Source organism: Amblyomma mixtum, chromosome 1 (assembly GCF_055824585.1).
Source record: "Amblyomma mixtum isolate Tamu chromosome 1, ASM5582458v1, whole genome shotgun sequence".
NCBI classification, from domain to species: Eukaryota; Metazoa; Arthropoda; class Arachnida; order Ixodida; family Ixodidae; genus Amblyomma; species Amblyomma mixtum.
The window spans coordinates 326,360-347,581 of NC_143012.1; the positions used below are offsets into that span (position 1 = coordinate 326,360).

The following is a 21,222-nucleotide window of genomic DNA, read 5'->3' on the forward strand; positions in this document are numbered from 1 at the left end:
ATATGATGATTCCAATGAACGTCAGCATCTCGAACAGATTCAGGTCTTCCCATGAGCCGTCACGCCGAGCGTATGTTTGCTTGCTCAAAATCTTCATCCATGCTTACTTATTAGTGTTTCCGCACACGGTCTTCATCATTTCCTTCGTGAAGAGCATCAAAAAAAAGTCGAGAGGTCGAGAAACTCCGAGCCCCGCTCCGCAGCGATGTGCCGATATGGACACCTAGCTGTCGACTTGGTTGAAAAACGCAATGCGACCTTTAGCATTTGGCAAACTGTTTTCGCCGTACGTTTTGAAGACCCTGAAGCACAAAAATAAACCACTGTCATCAATTACAAACCGCATGCTCCGCAGAAAACACACAGCGAACGAAAACAGAACTTGAACGCAAGTTTACGCTGACGTTCCAGGCACCCGAGGCGATGTCTCTCTGTCGAAACCGAAATCCGACGTTTGTACATTGTTGCCCGACTAATAGCCGCTGCTTTCATCGCAAAAAACGAAACCGAAACTGGCCGACGTGCTCGGCGTCAGCTTTCGCATTCGCGGAGCGCACGGCGACGCGGACGCCATTTTCTCCGGCTGAAGCTGCTGCGGCCGTTTAAAGTTTTATTTTTCACGGCGCCCCCTCAAGTCAAAACACTGAACCCAAGGCTGCAATCGAAAGAGCAGTTGTTGAGCTTGCTAACTAGATGGCGGAGCACGTCCACGACGCTCAAAAATTAGCTTTTTTCCGCGGGCGATTTGAATCGATCATATGCGAATGATGGCCTATGGCGCGGTAGCGAAAGAGTTAAGACCTTAAGGGACTGGAAAAAAGCTCTGAATCGTCCAGGAGGAGGATAAACTTTATTTCCGCCGACAAATGTAGCAGACGGCGGGTTATAGCCCCATCAAGTGGCCATGAGCCCGTGGCGTTCGAAGACTTTGAGGGCTCTTGTCACAACCCAGTTCTGTGTGTCCAAGTCGGAACTGAGCAATGAGACCTCCCACTGGTCTGGATTCAAGAGCTGCAAGCCTCAAGGAGGGGACTCCCGAGGGCAAGTCCAGAGTATGTGGGATAGAGTGGCATGTTTGCCACATAGTTGGCAGGGAGGGGAGTAGACCCCAGCGTATGTGCGGGCACATATCTTGGGGTTGGGGAAGGTGTTCATTTGGAGTTGCCTCCGCGCAACCTCTTGGGGTTTGGTGAGAGAACTATGTGAGGGGGGATATAGAAGTCTACTTAAGTTATGTCATGAAATGTAAGCATACGATCTCGGAGACTGAGGCAAGATTCTCTGAATCGTCCAAAGCACGAAAAGTCGAGTGGCTGCAAAAAAGCTCCCAGAAACAGTTTTGCACAACAGCATTAACTAATGAAAGTACAGGCAGTGGTCATTAGCGTTTAAAAGAGCATTGAAATGGATTCAAAGTTGCTGGTAAATGTGTTCATTGTGTAGAACAAATGCTTTTGAGCGTTCACACCAAGTATGAGACCTTGAAACGGAGCTGGCAATTTATTATTAATTGCTAAAAAGCACGTTTTAAAAAAAAATTTTCGTGCTGATTGATGTGCGCATAGTGGCATGGTGCGCATAGTGAATTGTAGGTCGACCTCTTTTTTTTTATTTGAAAATCCGAAGTGGGGGGGGTTGACTTACAGTGGAAACCAAAATAAGAGCAAGACAAACGAAATATCAGGGATGCTACAGCATGGGCGCATTTTTGCTGAGGGGCTCCGTTGCATCCTTCTTGGTGCTGGCCTTGAGCAGCTGCTCTGTTAAGCACAGAACCGGCACCCTGTGTCCGCGCGCGACAGCCGATGGCAGCTGTGGATAAGCAGCGAATTGGTACCCCTCCACCCTCCCCGCGCATGGCTGTGGGCGACCCGATAACGCTATCACGTTCTACTCTTAAATACGCAATAAGCGTCCTCCAAGTTTTTACTTGGAGTGTGGGTAGCTGACGGAAGAGCCAACACTTCTCATGTGTAATTACTTTTGGCTCTGGCATTTGACGACTGCCCGTCACGTTTTACCAGTTTTTAACATAGTGCTTTGTCAGTCATTATTTGTGCTCTGGGAAAGAGCGTCCGGCGCTCTTTCATGGCTACATTCAAGATGGCTGTCATTCTTTATGCTGAAGAAACAAACTGCGTGTCGGCCCTCAAGGTCGATGTCTTGGAGCGGGTGATAAGGTTGTGGCAGCTGCAGCGAGGCAAAATTTCCAGCTGTTCCACGTGATTTTGGGATGTGGCTGTATGTGAAGTGCGGAATTTCGCAGGACGGTGACGTGATCACGGCGACAGTGCTAGTGAGGACGATGGCGTGAGTCTGGACGAGTAGTCCAGTGGCTAACACATTTTAGTTTTGGAATGTGCCTACGGGCATGCTTGCGCTCTTCAGCCGATAGCATCTGAGGTCTGGGGCGGCCAGATAATGCTATCGCGTTCTGCTATTAAAGGGGAATCTTAAGGGACCTCCAAGTTTTTTTTTCCTGATATGAGATATGGGGGGTCAACCTACAATCGTGTAAATATGGTACATTCACTAGTATGGCGAGCAACAGGGAGCCCAGCACTGCCATTCGCTGCTGACATGACCAGCGCTTTTGGTGTGGGGACAGCCGTCTGATCTGCCTGTGAGGGAAGGGGACAAGCCCCTGCGCCGCCACCTGTCCGGGTGACGAGTCGTTGTTGCCGTTTCTACACAGGGTTCAAAGCCTATCAGTGCGCTCACAATAATAGCGCGTCTCTCATAGCCTTGGTCGCTTTGGGACGTTAAACCCCATAAAACCAAACCAAACAATAATAGCGGTGAGCTGGGGCAACCACCGGAAGTAAACAAAGCGGGTGGTGACGTTCTCACGGACGGAGCGCTGTACACTCTTAGGCGAAACGAAACGAGATGTTGGTCTCTTTGGGGACCAACTGATTTGCTACAACCATTAGTCGTCTTCACGACGAACTGCAACTTTTGGCCTCCTGGGAAAGGGGTGCAGCAGTTAGTCCCGGGGAGCAGCCGTTTGGAGAAAAAATGCAAACAAAGTGTGATTTTCAGTGTAATGTAGCATGAAATAGTTTGCGTGGCAGCACTTATAACAACAAGAACACGCATGAAAATACCTTGATCCTGTGGATTAAGAACTGAGCACGGATATGACGTGGCCACCACAGGAGACAGTCAGGAGAAATGCGCTGTATACAAAGCACACACATTGCTTGGGTTTACCACTCGCAGTTTTATGAAACATATTGCTATTCAGAGCAAAGTATGGTGATTTTGCTGTCGTTTGATTGTGCAGCCAGCTAAGGTAAGCCTTAAACATGTGCATAGCGGTTTAAATCGCATTTTTGGCCAAAAAACAAATGTCGAACCACGCATACTTTCCAGCCGGGTACTTGACAACCACAAATCCTTGTTTTCTTTTCGTTGTTGCAGATGAGGTGGTCTTATTTGTAGCAGCTGACAGCTGCACATTGCGGTCTGTTGAAAACAAATGTAGAAAGCCATGGATCACTTCGTTTTTTGTTACTGGCGGGCAGTGGCTTTGGAGAATAGGATATTTGCCGCTCACTGTTTCGCTTAGTGTCGCCTGTACTTAAACAGCAACAGATAAGCTCGTGAAGAAACAGCAATGATATGAAACTACTTATACTTGCTTAACGCAAGCCTTTCAACTCATATTCAACATCTAAAAATGAATATGTTATGTTATATTAGGCGACTTTAGTCCTCGTTGCTGCAATTCTAGCCTTTCATGGCGAGTTAAATTTAAGAGTTTTAAACACAAAACAGGGGCAGGCAATTAAAGTTTGGGGCATTTTCCTGTAGGCATTATTATCAGTATGGTTAAGGAGATTGGCCTCTTAAGTCAGGGAGAGGCATTTAAAGTGTGATTAGTAAAATATAATGTAAGAGATGTGTAATGAATGATACATTAAAGGTGCACTGAAGAGGAATCTGAACTCGTCTTTTTGCCACGGGAATTCGATCTACACGTTCCAAGCATTCTTAGAAACTTCGAATTATTGCACTGTGCAGCCGATTTCTTTTAAATTAAATTGGATTAACATCCGGCTCCCGCCTCTTTCTTTGAATTCCCCGCACACCGTGGGGAGAGTTGACCAACGCATGGAGTGCCTTTCAGGCAGTCGCTTGGTGGCATTGCTTTCACTTTTAGGTATTTCGTTTTTTAGGTTTCTGTGAATAAATAGGTCTAGTCAGAGACTACATATCTGCAAATTAGGCCCGTTGACTCTTTGCTTTCGCCGATCGCTACGTATCACTCTGCCGATGGCAGAACGAGGTTGAAAGGTTGGTCCACTCCTCACACCGTCTGCGGGGAATTAAAAAGGCGGGAGCTGGGATGTTTAATGCTTTTTAAATTATGGAAATTGCCCGCACACGACAATAACTCAAGTTTCTAAGGATGTTCGGCACGTGTAGATCGAGTTCCAGTGGTAAAAATGCAAGCTCAGATTCCTCTTCAGTGCACCTTTAATGAAATTTTGCACATGTACTCAAAGAAAGAGTATAGTTAGAAATAAAAGAGGAGATTTTGGAAGAAAATTTTCATCTTTTTTTTTTTACATAGTATCGTTTTCTGTAAATTGGCTTTTCATACGTCTCTGAAATCATGACTGTGTTAAGGGCCTTTTATTTCAGTGCTCCTAAAACTGAAATTATTGGCCTACAATAAATACTTGGGTTTATAATTTTACTGTGTTTTTCACCAAATGAAATCTCCGCACTTTGTTATCAATAGCACAAAAAATAAACTATTCACTGCAATTCCAGTTGTTTCTGGGTCATTGCTGCTGCTAGTGAAAAATTTCAGTCCAGTAGTTTGTTCAGAGAAAGGTACAAGAACATAGACAAGCATGTTTTGAGAAAAAAAAAAACTTAGGCTGTTTCTCGGTGGATGGTTTGAATACATTAGCATGTCTTAGGTTGGTGCTCTAAAGTTCATTATATATGAGGTCAAGTTCCATTACATCCATGGGCCATACTTAGGTTCACTATATTCAAGGTTAACTATATTCAAGGTGGCATACCAAGGTTCGTATGCCCCATGCCATGCGTGAAAGCGGTTGTCGTTTCCGCTTGGAGAGACTTTTTTAATGCTTTCGCATTAATTATTGTCAAGGTGATTGCCGCGCCTGGTTACAGTGTTTCTCGTTGTCACTCATTATCACCCAGCCAGGTCAGTGCAGGCTCCTTCTTTGTTCTTTTGGTGTTTTTTGGGCTGCTTCACTTAATTTATGAGATTGGAGCAGCTTTTCTTTTTTCGTTTGTTACGTTGTGCATCTGAAGTTGTCGGGGCAGAGACCTCCGACTGCTTGGGCATTTTGATCCTTAGCACATTTTCATAATTAGAATGTGAAGTGCCATCATCAAGGGTCATCTGAAGAGTTGCCAGGCTCGGAAGCGTTGTTGATGGGCGCATGGTCTGAGTAATTTGTGGACCGCGTGGCTACCCTACTGTGCGTACTAATGTGAGACGCCTAGCATGAAGCACGTTTACTAGCTGCATTGGGGAAAGTAGGGAACCAGACGTGATGTTTTCTAAGCGGTGAGGATAAAACTTTTGGCATAAGTGGTGAAATTGCGTGTGACCTGGTTGAGCTATGCACACTTTTCTGCCACATGCAAGGAAAGAAGGTGGCTAAAAATGTATTTTGAGTGTCGACAAACCCTGACCTAAAATATTTGAATGCGAAGAAACTGAGCTACCAAACAAGCCTAAAACAGGAATATTTTTGGGGCTAAACATTGTCACCCCTGAATGTGTGCTAGCCGTGTGAGCTGAACTTTAATGTCCGCGCTCTTCTGTATTGTGCCCGTTTGCTGTTTTGACTGCACACTTCACTGCCTTATTGCACCACTTGGATTAGTGAGGTGAGTGGGCTTCTCTCTGTTTTGTGCAGAAGAACATTCTCGAGTTGCTGTTTGACGTCTTCTGCCTGCATGCTCCGGAGTGGACAAGTGATTTTGAATCGGCAATGAGGTCGGCTGGTGAGTTTTGTGCACATTCTTCGCTGTTTGCATAACTAGTCTCTGCATACTTTCATTACAGTTTCGTGGCAAAGGAAGGACTGGCACACAAAAGAAAACACTAATTCTCTTTTTTTTCTTTTAAGAAAAATTATGTGCACAGAAAGGATGCTCATTATACATTTCTTAGAGCACAGAAATTCAACTGCTGTAACTATAAAAAAAAATAATAGGTACGAAGGAAGCCAACAGTTACCTGCAACTGTATATGTCATAACGAGCTCCTCATTTCCCTTCTTTTTTCATATCAGAGAGCTAATTACATACGTCATAAGAGAAGCTCTAGTTATACCAACTGTGCAAATGTCACTCACAAGCAAGCGTTGCAGAGGCGGCAGAAAGTTAGGTGGGCGGATGAGGTTAAGAAGTTTGCGGGGATATGGTGGCCACAACTGGCAAAGGTCATGGTTAGAGAGACATGGAAGAGGCCTTTTCCCTGCAGTGGGCGTAGTCAGGCTGAGGATGATGATGATGATGCAAATGTCATCCCGCTAACTTCATTATTAAAGAAAAAGTTTTCTCGGGGAGCGTCTCCCCTTAAAGGGGGATGCAGGGCTAAAAGATTTTCACAAAAAAAGGCTTTTCAGTTTGTGTTGTTTTGGATTCGTGATTTAATAAAGTAACTTCTCACCAAGTTTGTTATCTGCACAGTAGAAAAGAATTCTTTTCACGAGACGGTGGCTTGCGTTTGCTGTCGAAAGCTCCTACAAATGCTTTCTTCAAGACATGATTGCAGAGCGGCAAGAAACCGAACGCGAAGTGGATGTCGCCGTTGGAACTTCTAGTCATGGGAGACCCTCTGTGGAGACATCAGACAACTAAAGAAGTAAAAACTGCGGATTGGCTGGGAAACCAAAACAGAAGCTTGGATTGGAGGAAACACAGCATGTGACCTTGCAACACTGTTTTTTCTCTTTTCTGAGACACTGTTTCTTTTTATCTTTCCAATCAATTAGGCAGCCAAGGAAAGCATTTCGCGAGCACTTACAAAAGCCACTGGACAGCTTAAAGCTATAAAAAGAGGGAACTTGAAACACACAGCAGTATTGTCCCAACCTATGCAGCAGGGCACTACCTTAGTCGCAATGCAAGTGAGAATGAGAACTGTGGGTTCAGTGAGACAGTTAAGCACCTACTGTGTGATTGCCCTCTGTTTGAGCCTGTCCTCCTGGCTGCAACGTCTCATTACAGAAGCCAAGATTTTTGGGTCTCCGGACTAAACCTTCATTGCAGAGGACAGCTGTGAAGGTTCTTTTAAAATTCTTGAAAGGCTCGGCATTGAGTTCAAGGTTCAGAGTGTGTCCAGTGTGCCCTGTTAGTTACAAACACGTGAAAAAGTGATCTCTCTTTTCTCTCTCCCCCTTCCAAGATGTAGGGTAGCATACTGGGCGTCACCTAGTTAACCTTGTGGGGCTTCTAGCGCGGTTTGGACCCTGCACTCAGGGCCAAAGCCACTCCGCTAGTTTGACCACAGCTGTGGCCGGGAAGAACAACACCACTGAAGAGCAGGCAAAGGCGTTTATTTTGATCTCCCAAATTGGGATGGCCTCCCTCAGTCGCGCGCAAGCTGCAATGGCAGGCACGGGAAACAGGCACAGGAAAACAGTTTGGATCACCTGGGCCGCCGAGGTGTTATGTCCAGCTTCTCGCTCTCAACTGTCTTCTGGGCTGCTTGCCAACATCTCAGTTGGGGAAAAGGAGGGCTGCCTACGTGATGACGCCTCTTCCCCACTCCCTTTTCTCCGAGGGGGCCGGTAGGGAAGAGAGGAAACGATGCCTCAAGCAAACCTCCCTGCTTTTCCATTCATCATTTTATCTCTCTCTGTTTTTCTCAGTTTGCACTTTTTTGGGAACTAAACCATTAGGAAAGCTATCATTTCCAAACTACTTTGCGAAAAGCTGCTTTCAGGATGGTTTCTAGGCTGAAGTTTGGTCAGGATCAAGAAGAGGTACTTTTTGTTCCTACATTTTTTCCTAAACTAAATAAAATAAGTTCGTTTTTGAAGTGATGACTTTTTTTTAGAGAATTGACATGAAAGACGCACAGCTGGCATTTTCCTGCATTATAAGCCACTTGAGAGGCACCTAATCGCAAGCAATTAGTATATCATCAATTTTGAATGAACATTTTTGTAAGCTAACAGTCCTAATATATGACAGCTGTAAGTTTTTTCTTTTTGTGCTATGATTAGAACATAGTCTAATGACAAGAAGCTAAACCATTCAAGAAATTTTTATCGAAATTTGCACAGCAGTTCAAAAGTTGACTTTTTAGCCTAGCATCCCTCCTTAGTCCTTTCTGGTCAGGTATATACTTTTCTTAATGGCTACTGCACTGGTCGGCATTCTTTCAGGCCTTCAAACCCCTCACAAAGAAAAAGAGTGCCACATCATGATTCGGTTATAAACGCTTATTTAAAGCATCTCACTAGGGCTTCAGCATAACTTCATTAGAGTGTGGTACCTTTTGAAGCACTCTCCTATGTAGAGGCGAGGCTTCCTCTCAGATGTCTTGCAGAAAAATGTCTCCCTTCTGTCACCTTTTATCATTCTGTCACTACAGACATGCAATCCTTGTCGAAAGAGGCACACTGTTGTCTTCATCACTAAAGTCATCTGCAACGTCTACAAAGTCATTAGACAACTTTCCATAACACGTGCTTGCTGGAATGGAAGTCATTCCGCGATTTTTTGGTGCCAATTCAGGCTCTCAAAACCATGTGATGAAAAGTATTTTTACATCAGTATGGTGTTGCTATTCTCAAGAGAAGCGAAATAACCAGTTTGCAGGCTACAGTAATGCCAACCAGATAGCATGCAATTTTTCCTACTGAAATACACTAAAACCTCGTTAATTCAAACTTCAAGGGAGTGGAAAAAATGGCTGAATTATCTGAATGTCGAATTATCGAATGTCCCCCCAAAACTGCCAGAAACCGTTGTTGTGAAAGCAAAATTTATTTGTTGGGAACCTGGGAAATTGTTATATATCCTTTGAAGGCGAAAACTGCGTGACAACCATCATTTCTCGCAGTTTCTTCAAATATTTTAATTCGTGCATGCTATTGGGAGTGGTGGAAATAGAACTGCACCACAGTGGTAAGGGTTTCCTCGGTGTCCAAAATGATTGCACGGGAGCTTCTTTGCATGTGGCGGCGCATGGGAGAAGGCGAACAGCACGTGATGAGCACAAGAGTTTTGGCGCGCTTGTACGCAGACGACTGCGTCGTGTACAGCCAAATAGTCGCCGAACATGATGTTCGCACCCTGCAGCAAGATCTAAACTTACATTCGAGCCGACTTGCAATCATGTAAATACGGTAATATGCAAACCAGGCCTGTGGACGAATATCTGGACGCTTCGCCTGTTGAGCACGTGATATTTTTTACACAGTGCCCCATCGGCGGCCCGTCCAAATTAACAGATGTGAGCCAAATCAACAGATCTGAATAAACGAGCTTCCAATGCCATAGACTTGCATGGGCGTTTGGTGGGGCTCTGGCGCAGTCCTAGTTATCCCGATTTCCATATTAACAAGGTGTTGCAGTAGCACGCAAAAATAGCCCGACAACTGACTAGACACGCACTTTTCTGCTGTCGGGCAATTCCCCAGAGATGACCGGAAAGGGTTAATACTTCTACGTCAAGAGCCGTTGATGGTCCAGTTGAAGCTCGTTGTAGGTGGTATTCCTCGGTTTGGCTTGCCCAAGTGGATCGGCACCAAGCCAAGGCAAGCCAAACCAAGAGAGAAGGGGGAGAAAATGGAGGGACGTCACTGATCCTGCTGCTTGTTTTAACTAAGCCTTAGCCTAGTTTAGCCAGTTTGTTTGGATTTATTCATTTGGAATGGAAAACTTGACTTATAATTTTTTTTTTGTCACAGTGGTGGAATGTTGAGTCAGACATTGCAGTGAAAGCTCATCAATTTGACCGCCATTAATTTAGAAATCCAGGTAATTAGTAATTAGAACTGCCAGTATGGTTTCAGCAAACACCTTTGTTAGTCGGTGGTATCAGACGTTCTCTAATTCAGACGCTGTGGTTCGCGCTCCATTTAACCCATATTTGCCTAGCATCCTGCATGTTGGACACTGCTTTTTTGCTTATAACTCCTGAGAGTTTACTTTGTAAAAGCTTACGTCCACTAGCATAAATTGAAGAGGTTTTAAACTTCCCTGTGCAAGCATTGCGTTGTGTACATTGGAAGAGAGCTGTCAGTCCTTTCAGGAAGCAGATTCGACTGCATTACGCAAGAAGAGCAAACGATTTGCACATAGTCACGAGAAAAGCATTGTGCCTAATGAGGAATGTGATTTTGAAGTCAGTGTCAAATGTTTGAGGCTCTACCACACGTAATAGGTGGCTCATTTGCTTAGCATCTTATATATATAGGATGCCTCAAAAGTTGGTGTTGAGAATTTTCATCAATGAAAGGATGATTCTGAATTCTCAATTGAAATAAACATTTTATGTCAGAAAAATATTTTCATTTCTTTAAATTTTCTGAAGTTTCGGTATATAAGCGTATATATTTAAGGAGTTGACCGCAACCCAGTCCTTCACCATATAAATTTACTGTGATGGAAACGGTTCTAGACATTTTTTTCGCAGTCATTCAGCAATTAGAACTTTGGATAATTTGAACTTTTTTCGGGTCCCTTGAATTTCAAATAACAAGCTGTTACTGTTCTATTGGTTGATAGGCTGCTGCGGTGTCTCAGTGGTCATGGTGCTCGGCTGCTGACTCGAAAGGCGTGGGTTCGATCCCGGCCGCATCGGTTGAATTTCGATGAAGGCGAATTCTGGAGGCCCGTGTACTGTGCAATGTCAGTGCACAGTAATGAACTCCAGGTGGTCGAAATTTCCGGAGCTCTGATAGCCTGAGTCGCTTTGGGACGTTAAACCTCAGTAAACCGATAAACCAATTATTTGTTGACTTTACGAAATTCCTGGAGGTCCTCTGGTAAGAGTATTACAGAAAAGCCTTGTCTGCAATCTCCTGACATAATTGATCTGTGTGCTCTGAGCACTGATGTTTATTTAATAGTTCGGGTGATGTGTATTGATGGTAGTGAGTAAAATAAAAGGCTGTTAAGCATTGTGATTACTCAGTGGTTGAACTGCATACATACTACTACCGATTACTGTGATCTCATATTCCGCGGGATTGTCGCTTTATTTTTGTTTTTTCTCACAGATCGAACAGCCATGCGAGAGTCGTGGAAGCTGTACGAGGGCTTTGTCGTCGCGGAAGCTTGTGATCTTATACCACCGCCTTGCAAACATAGGTGACTATTTTTGTTCCATTACTCTTGTGCCTAATTAAACTTGAGGCAGGTGCTCCTTGCAGGCTAAACTTGAAAGTGGATGCACAGGGTTTTGGCGAAAGTGTGTTGGAATCAGTAGTACACGAGATTTTTAACAGGCACATAGGAACAAGCCCTCATGCTTGCCAAAGACAATTTATGTCCATGTCAAAACATGCATGCTGTCCATTTTCATGCTGTCTTCTTTGGTGTGTTCGAAATAGAATGAGAGCTCTAAAAAAAAATGGAATGATGCTTGCCACAGTGAATTTATTGTCTATTGCACCCCTTTGTATGTTTGTCCTTTGACAGATAGAAATATCGAACACTTTTTTTCTGCAAGTACAGTGCTTCTTTTATGTCAAACAGCCATGAATTTGTTAGCCTTTGACAAGGTAATAAATACAGTTAACGTCCACACGAATACAGTGACGCCACAGCTTTCTCAAGTATTTGTGGAAAAATTTCTCCTAAGCAGAGAATTTTTCTTCAGCTGCAACATTTGCAGCTCTATGGCTTTCTTTTGTATCCATGTATGTACCTGTATCCTTGTCTTTTTCCTATTTTGTTCTTTATTCTTCATACTGTTTGAACCCCGCCGCGGTGGCTCAGTGGTTATGACGCTCGGCTGCTGGCCCGAAAGACGCGGGTTCGATCCCGGCCACGGCGGTCGAATTTCGATGGAGGCGAAATTCTAGGGGCCCGTGTACTGTGTGATGTCAGTGCAGGTTAAAGAATTCACTAGGGCGTCCCTCATAGCCTGAATCGCTCTGGGACGTTAAACCCTAATATAAACAAAACTAATCATGCTGTTTGCTTACATGATTAAGGCCCCTAGTTTCCCAAGATTCTGCAAAAAGTCCCAGATTTAAGCATTTTTGTTCATCACACATTCTTTTTTAATGCTGGTGTTGTTAAGGGTATTAGTAGGAATGGCAGTATAATATGAAAATGACTTTTTGCCTTGTTTTCTTGAATATAATGCGAGTAGGAGTCTGAGAGCTGCTCAGTATTCTAAAAGAAATAGTACCGTATAAACGCGTGTAAGGGCCGCACCCGTGTATGGGCCGCACCCCGTTTTCCCGAAGGCAATGTTTAAAAAAAAAAATAAATCCGTGTAAGGGCCGCACCCGAACTTTCCATGACCCTGGCGGGAATAGCCTTCTAAATGCACGCGCCGTGGCCTCCGCGATCGGCTCCGGCTGCGAACAACGGTGCGCTCGATCGCGGAGGCAAAGCACGCGCACAAGAGCTTCCAAAAACCGTCCATGGATGGCGCCCGAGGCCGCAGCCATCTAGAGTTCCTGTATATGCTCCCGCAGGGAGCAGAGTTGCGCGAAGGTCCGCCATCATGTTCTAAGCTGTGCGGGAAAGCCACTTCTCGTACGTACAGGGGCTGCGTAGCTCGCTGTGTAGGGCGCTTGGGCTTTTTTTTTTCTCCTTTAAATAGATTGACTTGATGGCAAGTTTCTAAACGTAACGCTGAAAACTAATCTGTGATTTGCCCAGGGTGTGCATACAGCACGAAAAAAAAAATCGCCAAAGGTTAACAGCAAATCGTAATCATGACAAACTGACGAAAAAAGACTGGAAACGGCATGCGAGTTTTTTTTTCTTTCTGGAACTAGTAATTTCAGAAGAACAAGCAGTTCCGTTCCAGATGAGACAGCGTCTGGCCCATCCTGTCTTCCTGCGTGCACGTCTTAAGAACAAAAAGAGTATAGCGATGAATTACTTTTTTTCACAACTAGCACAGCCGTGTGTTCTGTATACGAGTTATGCGCGGAAAATACTAAAACGCATCTCTCTAGAACCACATTAAAATAATTGTGCAACTTGTTGTAGGCAAGCAGACTAAAGCAACGGGAATGCATTGAACGAGGCGAGTCTGACATAACGAAAAAATTAACACTCAATTGCTTGCCCAACACATTTCACAAAATGTACCCCGTTGCTAAATGCAGTGATAGTTCGGATCTTTAAAGGACCTTGAAAGTACTCTTACACGTAGATCTTATTTAACTTTCCTCATTTTTTATCGAAAAGCACTATCGTTTCACCTTAGTTATTAAATTGCAATAGTTGTTGATTACTGTGGTAGGTTTTCGTGCTTGCTTCATCCTTATTGCTCGGAAAAAATAATTTAATGTTCCACTTTGCATTTTTGTACTCCTTCTTCGTAGATTCGGCTTAGTTCGCAGTATCAAAACATTTCGCGACTCCTGGATTTTTTTAAAGCCGGGGTTATAGGCTGATTTGCTGTCTTCTAGCTGAAATTATTCGCGGCATCAAGATTTGCGACACTTGTTTACATGCCATTTTTGCCTATCCTATCGTCACATCTCTCACTTAATCCTTTTTTAGATGGTTTTTAAGGGCATTTTTACTAAGAACAATACTTTATAGCATAGGCAGACAAATGGTTTAGGGGGGTTTAACAGCCCAAAGCGACTCAGGCTATGACAGGGAACAGTACATGGCCTCTAGAATTTCGGCTCCATCGAAATTCGACAGCCGCGGCCGGGATCGAACCCGCGTCATTCGGGTCAGCAGCCGAGAGCTATATCCACTAAGCCACCGCAGCGGCTGCATAGGCAAATTAAATGTTTATGCAGGTCAGACTGGCATCGAAATGTAGCAAAACTTTGCATGTAATTTGCTTCTTGAACATTCATTGTCCCTTATATTTCACCTCGAACCATCACTACAGAAGGATCGAAGCAGCAGTAGAGTAAGCAGAGCCTGCCCTAGTGAAGGGCCAAAGAGTTGCAGATGCAGACTGTAAATTCTGTACAATTTTAATGCAGTGATATGCTACAAATACTGCTTCGAGGCACAGGTATAGGCTCAAACTAGTATCCATAAAAGGACACTAAGTGAAAGATATAGACAAACAAGGTTTTTCGTTGCCTGTTCCTTATTTGATAATGTGTGTAAGTTAGAAAAAAAACTAGTGATTTGTTCAAGGTAAACAAATGCCGACAGATGAAAAATGTTTTTACCAATACAATTCTGATCTTGCTGTCGAAACAGGCAAATGTTGGTTGTGATGGCACTGGTAGATCGTGAAACATGTTAGAAATTTTTATTTATTCATCAGTACTGTAAGCCTTTCAAAGCCGCAAACAGGAGAGGTTCATTCTCAAGAGCCACTTGAGGCGCCGACGCACTTCGGCCGCCGACCTCTCACATGGCACTGCGTAAAACGCTTTGCCGTTTCCCTGTGCGATTGCTGCAGTTTGGCGCACTGCACCCAGTCATAGCTCACGAGTGCATCCGTCACTGCCACTTCAGAACACCAAACCTGATGCCACAGGTGTGCACGGAAAACAAATGAATGTAACCGACGGCGCGGGCACACATGAGGCGTCGAGCTGACAGCTCGCTCGGCGCTGCACCTGTGAAGTCAACTTCTCCGCGGAGGGTAGAACACACGACGTCACGAAAATCATGTGACCGCCTCTCGGCGAATGGCGTTCGGAGCGGCGAGGGAAAACAGACGCGCAACTCTGCTACCTTTGGTAGCATATACAGGAACTCTACAGCCATCATCATTGTCAATTTTTTTTCTTACCCCCCCTCTTCCCCCCCCCCCCCTCCCCCCCTCTTCCCCGCGACTTCCCGCTATCTAATCAGCATCAGTATCGCCAGCTCCAGCCTTTTATGGCGGATTAGCGCGTTTGCTGTAGTTGTGGCTTTCACGTGCTGCCGCTGAGTAAGCACCTTATCAGCTACACGGCTGGGAGTTAGCTCTCGAAGGCGGCAAGCGTGCGGCGGGCAGGGAACTTGACGTGGCCGAGAAGTGCGTCCGATGACCGTGCAATCAAAAGGGTGCATTGAGAAAGACAAGCTGCAAAAAACGCGCTTTCCGAGGCGAGCCGAGCCGTGCGAGTTTCCCCGAACTGCTCTGCTAGTGATGGAAATGCGGAACAACGGCTACGCGTTGACAGCGGACATGCTGCGCGGCTTCTTTGGGATGAGCGTGCACCAGAATAAATGCCGTTCATTCCCTGATTGCTGTGTTTTTGCTTAAATTTTTTTTTTCTAAATCGCGTGTATGGGCCGCACCCCGAAAATTGGCTCCCGAATCGGGAAAAAAAAGTGCGGCCCTTACACGTGTTTATACGGTATTATGGTTATAGTACATTCACAAACTGTTCAAGCCAACTATAACCAAAAAAAAAATTGCGCCTCTCCCGTAACCAAGAGTAGAGTAAGCATGAAATGTTTACGGGCCTAACACAGGCTCCATTGCTCGACTTAAGCTGCTGTGACGGTGGCGGCATTGAAATCCAGGACGATGCAGAAGCTTACGCGGACACGACGAGACGCAGGCCTGACAAGAATGTATATGCAGCGCGTTCGAATACTCCGCGAGCGTGTATAGGAGGTATTCACTGAGGCCGCGCTACCAGACGGCGCGAGCGTCGTCGTGGCAAGCGCGCCATGTTTGCGGTCGTTTCAGGCCAGGCTGCAGTGTCACGGTGCGCCGTGAGGTACCCGGCCTCAACTGTTAGTGATCCGTAACATATTTGTATGTTGTTGAATACGTCAGCGACCACTTATCTTTGTGGAGCGCGTATTGTGCATGAATTTTGCAGAAGAATTCTTCTGCGACCGTGATATAACCGAGCTGCCTCAACTCGGCAGCAAAACTGGCTGGCTGTGCTGCACGCAAGAATGTACACGACTTGCAGCTTTTAATATCAGTTGATAACTGTCAGCTAGTCATGCAGGGCACATCGTGGATAAACAGCACGATTAATTACCGAAATTCCAAAGCTGCCGCCGCAGAAATTGATAATTCAAGCGCCTGTAGTCCGCGAACTGCTGACGCTTCTCAGACGGTCTTTCAGCAGAAAGGCAAAGCGTCATAGCTGCCTTATTTACACAACAGAACGGTCAAACAAATACTGCCATGCGCTCACAGCACGAGCGGCAGACAAAGCGAGGATGTTTTGCAGTTTTGATTGTAGCTATGTAGCGCTGCTTCGTATGCACAAGACGTCTAGCGCTTTCGCAGCAACGCAGTGTGCAGCCATTCCGCTAGATTCAGCAGTAACACATCACTTTCAGCAGATAGAGATGACAAGTTAAGCTACAGCTAAGTGAATAGACCCTTCGAATTACTCACCTCTTCAAAAACGGCACTTCGGCCGTCGGCACCCTCATCACGGCACTTGGAATCACCCGCTTGTCAAGTAATTGCACCTTCTCATAGGTTTATATCCTTTAATTCCTTGGCCTGCCAGCAAACTTAAGCCTAGCACAAGGTGGGCCTCGATACCGGTGAATTCAACGCGCGGCAGCAGTCCTGTACGTCTCGCACTGCGCCGGCGCCTCCGCTTTCTTACGGACCGACCTTTTCACAAAGTGGAACCTTTTGAGCGTGGCCGCTCTTCTGCTTCGCGCAGTTCCCGGAACACCCTCTCAGTAACGCGGTGTTACGGGCCGGACATTAATTATCTATGGCGAGACGCGAAATACACTCACATTTCACACAACACCGGCTATTTGACGCTGCAGCTGGCTGCGGCGGCCGCGCGCGCGACCATCAATATGGCGAATGCCGCGACGGCCGCTAGCGCCCCTTGCGTATGACGTCATGTGAATACCTCCTATACATCTGCCTACCAGAGGGGGAAAGGGCATGAAGGCCCTGCGGCCGGTCTTTTACATGCGTGAGTGTAGGACCGCAGCGCCATCCTTGAGGAGCTCGCGAAAGCAGTTTTTCAGCCGAAAGCCCTTCTCCCCCTGGAGCTCCCCTCTTTCTCTAAGCGGCCTTCTCTCAAAGCCCCTAACAGGTCACGTATGACAGCGAAGTGTATTGTGGCATGTATGTGCTTTTTGCACGCGTTATTAGAAATCTGAAATTATAATTCCGTGCATTATCAAATGCACAGCTTGAGTGATATCTTGATGAACATTGAGAAGACACTGGCAGCAGTTACTTTTTGTGACTCATTTGGAGAGCAACCGGCGCTTGTATGCCGGTCCCGTAGGAGGGCTTAGAGAGTCTCGTTGAATCTCGTTAAGTCTCGTACGGTGCCCGGATGTTCACGTTTCATAGCCCGGATGAGTGGAATCCAGTGCCTGGATGAGTGGATTTCAGTGCCCGGATGATGGCTCTCGGTCTCAGCGTGATGTCACCACAATGCCGACAACGGGAGCTAAAAGCATTTCATGCTTAAAAACAAACAAACTTGGGGGTCCTCTTCACCACATTCTTAAGGGGGGACACCGGTCTTTGAGACCAAAAAATGACCAAAAAATCGATTTTCAAAAAATGACGTTTGTGGAATCTACAGCTATTATTTTCCAATTGTACCAATTTTTTTCCTTCAAGAAATCAACATTTTGACCATAATTTTAAATTCAGATCATTGTGTGGGCTGAATTTATGCAGGAGCAGATAATGGCATGAAAATTTTGGACATCTGGCTGTCTTAGTATGTCGATATCTCAACATTTAGGACAGACAGACAGAGATGTCATATTGTTTGCTAAGGGAAGCTGAAGAAACACTGTGTGCAATAATCGAAGCAGATTTGTTCAGTCCCACTTCAAAAATTTATAATTTCGCATAGTTTATCGATGCATTACATTCATCCCTTGAGCATTGACATTCCAAGTGCTGTAAAATTACTAATGAGGGTAAAATGGAAAAATGGTTTTGATTATTGCACTCTTTACTCACCATACTATGTAGCCATGGATTAAAAATTATTTTTTATTGAGCAGTTTTTTTTTGCACCGAGGTACTAATGGATGAATAATTAAAATTAATTATCTTGGGAGTGGACTAATTTATGAGAAAGTTCATTTCATTGCTGAAATCAGTATAAAAAACTGAGCAAGGTGGTGCAGTTTCATTAGGATTGGACTAAAAATAAGGAAAATAGGTCTAAGACTTAGGTTTTCTGCTATGATGTTTACAGTGAGTGTCTAACGATCTTCTTGTGATCCATTTGGAACCTGTTCCATTGCCGTTATATGGTCCTCATGAGTCATCACCTTCTAGAATATTCTAGTACCTTCCATTGGATTCTCATATGGGATTATACTAATTTGATCCACTAATCCACTTTAATCCATTTTCTACTGTGGGCCTGCTTCTAAAAATTTGTAGATCTCTTGGAGGTCTTTCACCTTCCAAATTGTGGGAGTGCTCACATTTTCAAATTTGGTGGTGCCAGATGATTCATCCCCTGGTGGTCGCGTGATATTAGTGGCGTTATGACCAGTGTTGTCGGTAACGCGTTACTTTTTTCGGTAACTTAGTAATGTACTCGTTACCATTTCGGAACTGTAACGGGTAAAGTACCTGCGTTAACATTTTTCGGTAACGTGAGGTGTCACGTTACTACCGTATTTACTCGAATCTAGGCCGGCCACGATTCTAAGCCGAGACCCGAAAGTTGAAGGCCACAGAAAAAAAAAAACTTACCTCGATTGTAGGCCGGCCGAAAAAACAACTGCGAACAAGAGGTACAGCACGCAAACGACATTTATTGCCAGGAACCCGCTCAGGCTGATCCCGGGCTGGCGTTTGGGCGAGGAGGCATATGCAACGCCAGCCCGGGATCAGCTGCCGAAGTCCCGCCCGGCTTGAAGATTTGACGACTGCTCTGCAGCGAGTATAACTTTCCGCTTGAAGGCGGCACTATAATGGCACCGCCTGTTTGGTGCCACGGTGTTGGTGATAAAAACCACGCACGAAAACTTCACTGCTGCGAATGTGCTCACGCCACCGCACGAGAACAGAACAAGGCCAAAATGGCAGCCAGTGCTCATGTGTCAGTATCGGCTACGGATAGCAACGGCTACGGATAGCAACGGCTACAGTGCTGTCTTTCGTTGGCGTTTTGTGGGGGGCGCCACCTGCGTGCTACATTTATTCGTATTTTACGAATACGAAACCTCGAAACGAAATCCTCGAATCTAAGCCGACATAAGAGTTCTACATCTCGTTTTTTTTAAAAAACTATCGGCCTAGATTCGAATAAATACGGTAGTTACTTTTTATTTCAATTGTCCCCCTCAGCCTCTTTCTTTTTTTTTTTAATAAGCACCGAAAATGATGTTGCAAATAAACAAAATCTACCGGTGCTCTCGACGACCCTTGTTGCGGTTCGCATGCATGCCAAAAAACACCTACCCTTGATGACGCGCTTAACTAAAAAAAAAAAAAAGCACGAACACGCAGTCACACATTTGTCTTCACCCCCAAACCACTCACACACACAACTCTCTAAAGAGTGGACGCATGCCGAGCCACCATTGGACCATTTGCAGAAATCTGTAAGTCAGTGTCTCCGTAAGCTTGTTTTCCAATTAAAAGGTCTCGTTCCCAGGCGACACACTCGCATTCTTCGTGGAAGCAGTTCCCTCTTCTGAGTAAACTCAGGAATGTTGCCAGTTTACTTCAAGATGGCCCCAAGAGAGCCGTCGAAAAAGTACAATGGTGCAGCACAGAAAAGGGGATTGCAGTCAACCGGCTGTTTCTATCTGCAACTGCGGCTACATTTCTGGTTATTGAGTTCCTAAAGCCCCACCTCGATGGACACTTCCGAGGTGTACGGGCGGAGTGCCTACGCGCACGGTTGTACGCTGGAGCCTGTCTGCGCATGCGTGAGGCGCGACGCGCGAGCAGGCGCGAGCGGGGCGCAGATATCTGTGCATGTCAGATATCGGCGCCTGCGCACCGGCGCTAGCGCGTGCGGTTTACAACAATGGACGACTTGGGGACCCTTCTTTTCATGGCTTGAAGCTGTTTCAGGTTCCCTCAAGTTTTCTTGGAACCCTTGCAGCTCCCCAGCCATCTTTTGTGCACGGCTTGACATTCTTTCAGTCGTCTCAGGAGGGGGAGTGAGCCAGCACCAGGAGCATGGAGGTGCTTGCCACTTTTCGACGCCCGTCGCGGCGCGTGCTCGGCGCGCAGGCGCTTCGCGTGTACTGTACGCCTCGGAAGTGTCCATCGAGGTGGGACTTAAGCGAGCGAAGCTGACCTTGAACACCTTGACGTAAACACTCACATTTTTGCGATAATTATGCAAGTTCAAGTAAAAAAAAATTGTTTATGTGCGCAAATGTATTTTTTCCGGAACTATGACATTTAAACATTTCTTTATTGCTACACAATTTCCGCGTAATTTCGGAAGCAGAAGCACACCAGAATTACTGTAAATTTGTTGAGTTCAGCTATGTTTTCTTTGTGAAGTTGGAATTATAGGAAATATGAGCTTTATAAAATTGTTATCTTGGGTTCTTACAGCGAAGACGCACTGATTAAAATTTATGGCCATGGAGTAACGGCAAAGTAACGTGTGATACTTTTTTTCGGTAACAGTAACGCGTTACCTCTTTTTTTCGGTAACGTAGGACGGTAACGCGTTCTTTTTTTTTTTTTTTCAGTATAACGAGTAACGTATGTAGTTACTTTTTTTCGGTAACACCTACAACACTGGTTATGACCCTCTCAGCGCATTCATAGATCGCGGGAAGTCCTCATACCCCTCCTGGTGCAGTGGCTAAGCGGTGCACCGCTGACCCGCTAGGTGGCAGGTGCTCCCAGCGGCCGAGCGACCAGTCATAGTTTTAACTGCTACGGTGAGCAGGTTGTGATAACTCTGCAAGGTCACGGGACCTAGGCGGCCCACCTGCCTCCTAGGTTGCTGTCAGGGTTCAGAGCCATGCCCGTGATTTTTTTCTTACAACGACGATGCTGGATTTTCTGGTGGATGGGGGCCTTTATCGCTGTCACGTTACAACTTCGTTGACTCAGGGGTGCTTAGCGCACGTAGGCACAGAACACAGTGCCACTGCACACCAATGAGTCCATGATGGTCCGTGACGTTGGCAGCCTGGTCCTTTGCG

General features: G+C 45.5%; 1 protein-coding gene across 3 annotated transcripts in view; it reads left to right on the forward strand.

The window, feature by feature from the left end:
* Positions 1 to 21,222, forward strand: part of rictor (rapamycin-insensitive companion of Tor) — a 149,900-nt gene that overhangs the window by 17,797 nt on the left and 110,881 nt on the right. For all 3 annotated transcript variants that reach the window (XM_089587658.1, XM_089587669.1, XM_089587681.1), the window contains exons 9-10: positions 5,913 to 6,000; positions 11,238 to 11,328. In XM_089587658.1, the coding sequence (XP_089443784.1) occupies positions 5,913 to 6,000; positions 11,238 to 11,328 (179 nt within the window). The remainder of the gene's footprint in view (positions 1 to 5,912; positions 6,001 to 11,237; positions 11,329 to 21,222) is intronic.